Raw genomic sequence first — 8,311 nt, 5'->3', positions numbered from 1 at the left:
AGCAGTGTAGAAGGAAGGGACAAGTGCTGGGCGACACATGACTATGACCTCCACGGGAGAGCAGGTAAAATTACCCCCTGATTGTGGCTAGGGAAGCTGAGTTCTCCTAGAGGACACAGGAGCCGTGGTCTCACCCTGTCTGTACTCATTCTGGAAGAGGCACTGCACAGGGAAACTCTCCTCATTGCATGGGAGACATCAGAGGTTGCTTAGTGGGGCTCAGAGTTTACCCCCTCTTTGCTGGTGAAGGGGGAAGCCTGGCGTCCTGCTTCAACATGGTCCCTGTGGCAGATTCAAATGAGACATTCCTGCGGAGAAATGGCATGAACCAGACTGTATATTTTTCCTTTACTGGAATATAAGAGAAAAAAAGCAAGCAAGAAATAAATGAACAACACTTATCCTTAATGCCAAATCCCCTAGGACAAATCTTGTTGCTGGCACTAGACCCACTGGATGAGTTTCCTTAGGGCATTCTTGAGCTCCTCATTCCTTAGGCTGTAGATGAGGAGGTTCAGTATTGGAGGCACCAGCGAGTACAGAACGGCCACCACCAGATCCAGAACTGGGGAGGAGATGGAAGGGGGCTTCAGGTAGGCAAGCATGATAGTGCTGACAAAGAGGGAGACCACGGCCAGGTGTGGGAGGCACATGGAAAAGGCTTTGTGCCGGTCCTGCTCTGATGGGATCCTCAGCACAGCTCTGAAGACCTGCACATAGGACACCACAATGAAAATGAAACACCCAAAGCCTAAACAGATACTAATCACAAGAAGCCCTGCTTCCCTGAGGTAGGAGTCTGAGCAGGAGAGCCTGAGGATCTGAGGAACCTCACAAAAGAACTGCTCCACCACGTTGCCTTGGCAGAGTGGAATGGAAAATGTGTTCCCAGTGTGCAGAAGAGCAAGGAGAAACCCAGAGGCCCAGGCAGCTGCTGCCATTTTGACACAAGCTCTGCTGTCCATGAGGGTCCCATAGTACAGGGGTCTGCAGATGGCAACGTAGCGCTCATAGGCCGTGATCGTGAGGAGAGAAAACTCTGCTGAAAAGAAGATTGCTAACAGGAAGATCTGGGCAGCACATCCTGAGTAGGAAATGGTCCTGTTGTTCCAAAGAGAATTACTGCTGGATTTGGGGACAGTGGTGGAGACGGAGCCAAGGTCGAGGAGGGAGAGGTTGAGGAGGAAGAAGTACATGGGGGTGTGGAGGCGGTGGTCACAGGCTACGGCTGTGATGATGAGGCCGTTGGCCAGGAGGGCAGCCAGGTAGATGGCCAGGAAGAGCGAGAAGTGCAAGAGCTGCAGCTCCCGTGTGTCTGCAAATGCCAAGAGCAGGAATTCGCTGAAGGAGCTGCTGTTGGACATTAGTTCCTTAGGGGCACAGGTGTCCTGTCCAAGGAAGGAAAGAAAGCCAAAAGTTAAAGCAGGCTTTTCTAAGCCAAACCATTTCAGTTTCTCAAGGAACTCCCCACATTTCCTCTCGCCCTCATTTCAGCTCCCTTTCTGGTGCTCCACTTTGAACTGGCTGTTTGCCACGTGCAGCAGGGACTTCTGCCCATAGCTCCGGAGGAGTTGTTTCTGCTTTGCTGCAGTTGGAAACAGATGCACTAGTCTTTGACTGGTATTTGTGGAGATGCCTTGGAATGGCATATTGCATTGCTTAGAATGGACTTAGTCCAGAGACCAGGTGGGAATATTCTCCATTCACCAGCATGAGAGCTGAATACAGCCCTCACAGCAGCTGTGTCTGAAGGAGAAGAGCTCTGTGAGGGATTTGTCCCCATCACTCTTGCCCTCCTCAACAGAGGTATTTGTATCTGAGTCTGCCACACCAAATCTCACTCCAACAAGGGAGAACAACAGTTTCCCTTGGAAAGGAAACAAGGATAGACCTTATCCTTTCTATATGTCAAGATGTCTAGAGACAGACCTTGTCCTCATGCCTCCTTTAACCCTGCACCCTTATTCCAGGCACTGCAGAGAGAAGGAGTAGCCTTGATGCACACAAGCTGCAGGAGATGATGCCCACGCTTCTATGGCAGGGCTTTTCAACATTTGGAAATCAAGTCTTCTCTGCAAAATGATAAGTGGAGGAGTCTGTTGATAAATAAGTGTGTGTATAAATAATATATATGATGGTGCACACACAAACACACAAAGGTGCCTACTCACTGTGGGAACTTTATTTGATAGAGCAGAAAACTTTGGCGTTTCAATCGTTCTCAGCATAAACCCTTGTGCATCCCAACAGGAAAAAAAAAATCCTTGTTATGACTTTGTCATGGGACCTGCTTCATCGCTGAGCCTTGCACCTTGCTGTCCTGCACTTGCACCTCACTGAGGTGAAGGACAACACTCACAAGTGAGCTCAGTTCTCCCTCCAAAAACCTCCCAGGAGCAGGGGACTGTCCAGGGGCACCCCCCAGGTTTGCAGGTGCTAAGGATAAGCTCAGATAAACAGCAGCTGATGCAGCAGCCCAGGAGAAGCTGGTGCTGTCGATGGACTAAGGGATAGCTGAGGCAGCAGTCAGAAGTCCCTGGCAGACTCGTTGGCTGCTCCTTGAAACTCTTAATGAGTCTCAATCTGTTGTTCAAATCCGACAGTTTTGTTTCCATTTTCTTCTTACCAAGTGGAAGGAAATTCTAAGCACCACCCCACTGGCTTCTCCTTCAGGAAATGCCTGCCTTGCCTTTCCTTTTGCAAAGTGCCCTCTGAAATGTGCTCACAGCTATACCTGTGAGCAGAGCTGACCCCCGCAGCACCCTCCCAGCAGGAGAAGGAACTTGTCCTAGCAGAGGATAATCCTCCCACCCAGAACTTCTCCCCTCAGTGCTATGAGGAGCTCCCTGGGCAGGCTGAGTGCTGACCTTCACAGGCAACAGAGTCACTGCCCCGGACACACAGCACCTTTGGGTATAGGAACACTGCTCTCTCGCAGATCTCTGGGGTGTGCAGATCTCTCACCCTGTCTGCACACCCCAGCTTCACATCACTGCCATTTCTGTTGGGGAAGGCAGCAGGATGCCCTGCTCATAGGTGGTATGTTAGAGAATCCCTGCTCTCAAGCAGCTCCTCTTCCTCTGCACTGCAAAAGCCAGGATAAAGAAGAGAAAAATGCTGCCAGGAATGTTGTGTGATGAGTTCTTATGTCCCCTTCAAGAAGCTCCATAGCATTGTCCTGTAAGCACAAACTCGCTGTGTCAAGAACTGTGAAGGTCTTCTCTGTCCTCCCACTCCACACTGCCGTTCACCTCTCTCTGCCTTCTCTCCTTTGCTGTCCGCAGCAGCAGGCAGTGCCCGCAGCCCTGCTGCTCTTGGCACAGAAGCTGCTCCTGCACTCGGCTGTCTCTGGGCAGTGCTGCCAGGCTGCCACGAGCTGCCTCCATCCCAGGAGCCTGGCCCCGATCCGGAGCAGAGGCCCAGCTGAACTCACCAATTTCTCTGTCCCTCGTGTTCCTTCCTCCTGGGAAATGTTCACTGGAATAGACTGAAGTAATCACCTGTAGTCTCATCCCATTGAGTGGAGAGGAACTATTTCCAATATTGGAAATATTTGGATGTCGTCTATCTCGACTTCACCAAGGCTTTTGACACCGTCCCTCACAACATCCTCCTGGGCAAGCTCCGGAAGTGTGGGATAGATGAGTGCGCAGTGAGATGGATTAGGAACTGGCTGGATGGCAGGGCCCAGAGAGTGGTGATCAGCGGTGCAGAGTCTAGTTGGAGGCCTGTGGCTAGTGGGGTCCCCCAGGGGTCAGTCCTTGGTCCAGTCCTGTTCAATTTATTCATCAATGACCTGGATGAAGGCACAGAGTGCTCCCTCAGCAAGTTTGCTGATGATACCAAACTGGGAGGAGTAGCCGATACCCCAGAGGGCTGCGCTGCCATCCAGAGGGACCTGGACAGACTGGACAACTGGGCGGTGAAAAACCTCATGCAATTCAACAAGGCCAAGTGCAAGGTCCTGCACCTGGGGAGGAATAACCCCAGACACCAGTACAGGCTGGGGACCGAGCTTGTGGAGAGCAGCTCTGCGGAGAAAGACCTGGGTGTCATGGTGGACGACAAGTTGACCATGAGGCAGCAGTGTGCCCTCGTGGCCAAGAAGGCCAATGGGATCCTGGGCTGCATTAAGAAGAGCGTCTCCAGCAGGTCGAGGGAGGTGATCCTGCCCCTCTACTCAGCCCTGGTGAGGCCGCATCTGGAGTACTGTGTCCAGTTCTGGGCTCCACAGTACAAGAGGGATGTGGAGCTGCTGGAGAGAGTCCAGCGCAGGGCTACAAGGATGATCAGGGGCCTGGAACATCTGCCCTATGAGGAGAGGCTGAGGGAGCTGGGCCTGTTCAGCCTGGAGAAGAGAAGGCTGAGAGGGGATCTAATCAGTGTATATAAATACCTCAAGGGAGGGAGTGCAGAGGACGGTCATGGTCTCTTTTCAGTGGTGGCCACTGATAGGACTAGAGGAAATGGCCGGAAACTGAAACATCAAAAATTCCATAGGAACTTAAGGAAAAATTTCTTAACAGTGAGGGTGACAGAGCACTGGAACAGGCTGCCCAGAGAGGTTGTGGAGTCTCCTTCTCTGGAGATCTTCAAAACCCGCTTGGATGCAGTCCTGCGCCACGTGCTTTAGGTGTCCCTGCGTATGCAGGGGGGTTGGACTAGATGATCTCTAGAGGTCCCTTCCAACCCTAAGCATTCTATGATTCTATGATTCTATGATTGCAGGTTCTTTCATCAGAGGATCACTACCTGTGAGAGATGGAAATTTGCTCCTGTGAAACCCCTGATTCTCATCTCTGAACCAGGCAGGACTCCTAGTTAGGACAAGAAGGGAGCTCCCTGACACTTGGTTCAGGAATTTACTCAGATGTGTCAGTCTGGGCATCTCATGCTCAACTGAAGTGAGCACAACACAGAGGTCTGCAAGAGAGCTCCTTGTCTAAGCTGCAGTTCCAGTCACTGGAGATGGAGGATAAGAGTCAGTTGATCACATACAAACACTCCCTGGCAACAGTCCAAAAGACTGAGGAGGTCCAAGGCATGTGCCAGTGCCCACTTGCTCTGATGCGGCTCTTGGGAGACCTGCATCGTCCTAGAGGCTCAGGGTGGGGGCCAATGTGGCATTGCATAGCTCATCTGAAGTGACCCCAGATGCCAAATACAATGGCAGCCCCAGGAACTATGAAGATGAGGCATAGAAAGATTCTGGCATAAAGCAGCAGCTCTGGTAATTCAGTGTGGATACTTGATTTGATGGCATAGAAAAGTGCTGGCAGGGCTTTGTCAGATGCTTGGGGTGTCCAGCACAAGCATGTGTCTCTAGCAAATGCAGCAGGGCACCTGCAGGAAAATCATGCCCCTTGGAGTAACTGCTGGGCAAGGGCCTCAGGGCATCCTGCGTTTCCGTCCCGTACCCAAACAAAGACATTCCAGCACTGGCTGCAGGGAAAGCCCATCCTGTCTGCATCCATGGTGCTGCATAAATGGGAGACAACCTAACCCCGCCATGTCTCTGCTTCAGTCTCTGCCCTCTCAAACCCTTCTAGCTCTCCTCTCCTGAATTTCTGCTCCCCCTGCCAGATGATATGAACAAGGCCTGGGCTAATTAGGGCTTCAGAGTGGATGGAGCACTGGCTACCAAGGCCTAGGGACTTCTTCAGCAGCACTTCACTTTCCTAGAGATTGCTTCAAGAAATCTACCATCCTGCCCCATCCCTCAGGCTAGGCAGGTGTGACAGTCACGAATGGTCCATGTGCCAACCTACAATCCCTACACAGACACCCATGGTCCCTACAGCACTGGCATGGCCTTTGGGTGCCTGGCACTCCCTGGATATCCCCTTTCCCCTGCCTGGTGGCCTGAGGTGCTGCTGGTGCTGTCAAAAGGCAGAGTGGGCAAAGGCCCTTCTGGAGCTTCCTCACAACCTGCTGATCTCTCCATGGGCTTTGGAGACTTCAGTCAGTTCCCTTGGGGTGGCCTTTGCTCTGGCACAGCGATGCACAGAACATGCCTCCAGCAGCAGCATCCTTGCACATCTGGGCATGCACTGATGCAAGAAGGAGAAACATGTCCTAAATATTCATGATTTAATTCTGCATTTCATATACTATAATTCATATTGCGTTCATGTACCCTCATACCAGCTTATTACAAGATGAAATTGGAGAGGACAAATAGCAAGGGTCTTTCTCGCCCTCCTCCTCTTTTTTTCTCTTCTTTTTTGTTTTATTTTTTCATTAGGATTTGGAGGAGGACCTGGAGCTGAGCCCACAGCAGGGCAGCAAGGCTGCAGGTTGTCACATTTCCTTTGAATGGAGACTCTTCCCATCTGCCGGCCTGATGGTCATCAAGCAGGTGGCCAAGCCGGTGAGGAGAGCCTTAAACTGGGAGTGGCTCAGGGGAGAAGAAGACTCCAGCAATAGTGAGGAAGTGATGCCCTGGGATGCCAGGGAAAGGTGCAAGTGATGGGAACAAAGGAACCCCTGGATAGAGCAGTGGGATGCAGGGAGCTCTGCTTAGGGACGGACAGAGAGCCTGTCAGGATTGTAGGGATGAGGATTAGTGGACAGAGCAACAGAGCTGGCCTTGTGTAGATCTCTACTATGGATCTCTAGAAAGGCATCATGATGGGATCCCCACGGTTTTCACCAAGGCATTGTGATGGCGTCTTTCTCCACGGTCTCCACCAAGGAATCATGATGGGGTCTCCATAGTCCCCACAAAGGCATAATGATGGGGTCTGCCATGGTGTCCAGCAGGGCATGATGATAGGGTCCCCATGGAAACCACCAGGGCTTTGTTATGGCAGTGGTAGCATGCCCATAAGGCCATGTTCTTGTTGGGGACCAAGGCCCCAGGCTCCACACTGTGAGGACAGCAGCTCCATCAGGAGGGAGCGGCTCCCCTTGGTGTCACTGTCACATCCCTACAGGAGGATCCCGAACATGGACAAGGAGCGGCAGGTGAATGCCTCCTCCCAGCCTGCAGATGGGCTCTCAGGCTTGCAGGAGAGCAGGAGCAAGGTGAGCAGTGGGACTGAAAGGAGAGGCAGGCAGCAGGGATGGCACCAACACGGAGAGCACAAGGATGGGGTTGAAGGGGAGCTGGGATGAGGGGGGAGTTACGAGCTCTTCTGGGGAAGGCTCATTTATTCCTGGCCCTGGGCATTGCTTTAACTGGGGTAGATTTAGTTTGTGCAAAACCATCCCTGCTAAAGCAGAGCATTTCCTTGAAGATGGTCTCCTGCCTTTCTGCACCAGGCAAGAGAGGATGACACTGCCAAGTGTGATGTGCTCTGTGCAGAGAGTGAGGCAAGGACAGCTGTGGGCAGGGATGGTTTTCTGAGCACTGAGCTCTGAGTGGGACAAGGAAACCTCCTGTTTAGTGATATAGGCCTGGTAATAACAGAAATGTTTAGAAAATGTCTTCAAAAACAAAGCTAGAAAGAAATTAAGAGAAAGAATTAAAGCAAATAAATGCTTTGATTTAGCTTCCACCTTTATTCATTTTTCTGTTTTAGCACACTAGACTTTGGCATGATCTTTTTTTCTTGAAAAGGAAAATGATTTTCAGAACTGGGTGGGATGCAGTCTTGGAGTCCTGGGCAGCTGGTGCCATTACACATGCTGTGGTCCCCTGTGCCCAGCCTCCCTCTGCAGCTCTGAGGGGCTCTGCTCTCCCGCAGGTCCCTGCAAGAGCTCTCAGGCCCACGCAGGTCACTCAGAGACACTGGGACATCTCCAAGTCCCGCTGGGTGCTGGTACTCAGACACTTGAGCTCTACCTGCAGAGATGAAGGGTTGTTTTCAATGTTTTCCAGTGATCAAGGAGTGGAAATCTTCAGGAAGTTTCTCAATCTGCTGTGAAGAACTATTTATCTGCCCTTGCCTTTTATTTCTCAGTGCTCTCTATATTGGACTGTAGAGGAAATCTCTGTGATCACTCCCATATTTTCTATGTCTTGAATACATTAATCATTTCTGCAGCCCCTCTGGGCATCCCTTCTCCCAGCACAGCACTCAGCCCCACTCCAGGCATGTTCTGCCCCTGGAGGTCTCCTGTGCTCCATGGTGGTTCCATAGCCCCTTCCAGAAGGATGGGCGTCTGTCCCAGCTCTGTAATGAGTGGGACTATCCTCAGCAGATCCCTCCTGAGCACTCACCCTCTCCAGGGCGCTGGGCACCCACAAGGGACACCTGAATCCAGTCCTCTTTCCCTAACACATCACTCTAGGAGCTGTTGACCTTTGGCCCAAGCAAAACCCAGAGGTTTCCAGGAGGTATTTTTGAGGGCTATTCTCTGTTTCCAT

At 51.6% G+C, this 8,311-nt stretch overlaps 1 protein-coding gene across 1 annotated transcript; it reads right to left on the bottom strand.

Annotated features, from left to right (window-relative positions):
* Positions 1-443: 443 nt before the first annotated feature.
* Positions 444-1,364, bottom strand: LOC148596152 (olfactory receptor 14C36-like). Its single transcript, XM_088529668.1, has one exon. It carries the CDS (start codon positions 1,362-1,364, stop codon positions 444-446), a length of 921 nt encoding a protein of 306 aa, XP_088385794.1.
* Between the last annotated feature and the right edge of the window lie 6,947 nt (positions 1,365-8,311).

Source organism: Tinamus guttatus, unplaced genomic scaffold (assembly GCF_059628265.1).
Source record: "Tinamus guttatus ecotype Peru unplaced genomic scaffold, ASM5962826v1 Tinamus_guttatus_pri_ptg000029l, whole genome shotgun sequence".
NCBI classification, from domain to species: domain Eukaryota; kingdom Metazoa; phylum Chordata; class Aves; order Tinamiformes; family Tinamidae; genus Tinamus; species Tinamus guttatus.
Note: the sequence above shows the minus strand (reverse complement) of the source record. Positions and strands in the feature narration are given on the sequence as shown.

Bases quoted from the DNA above. Each gene is read 5' to 3' on its own strand.
- LOC148596152 (XM_088529668.1), bottom strand. From the start codon at position 1,364: ATGTCCAACAGCAGCTCCTTCAGCGAATTCCTGCTCTTGGCATTTGCA.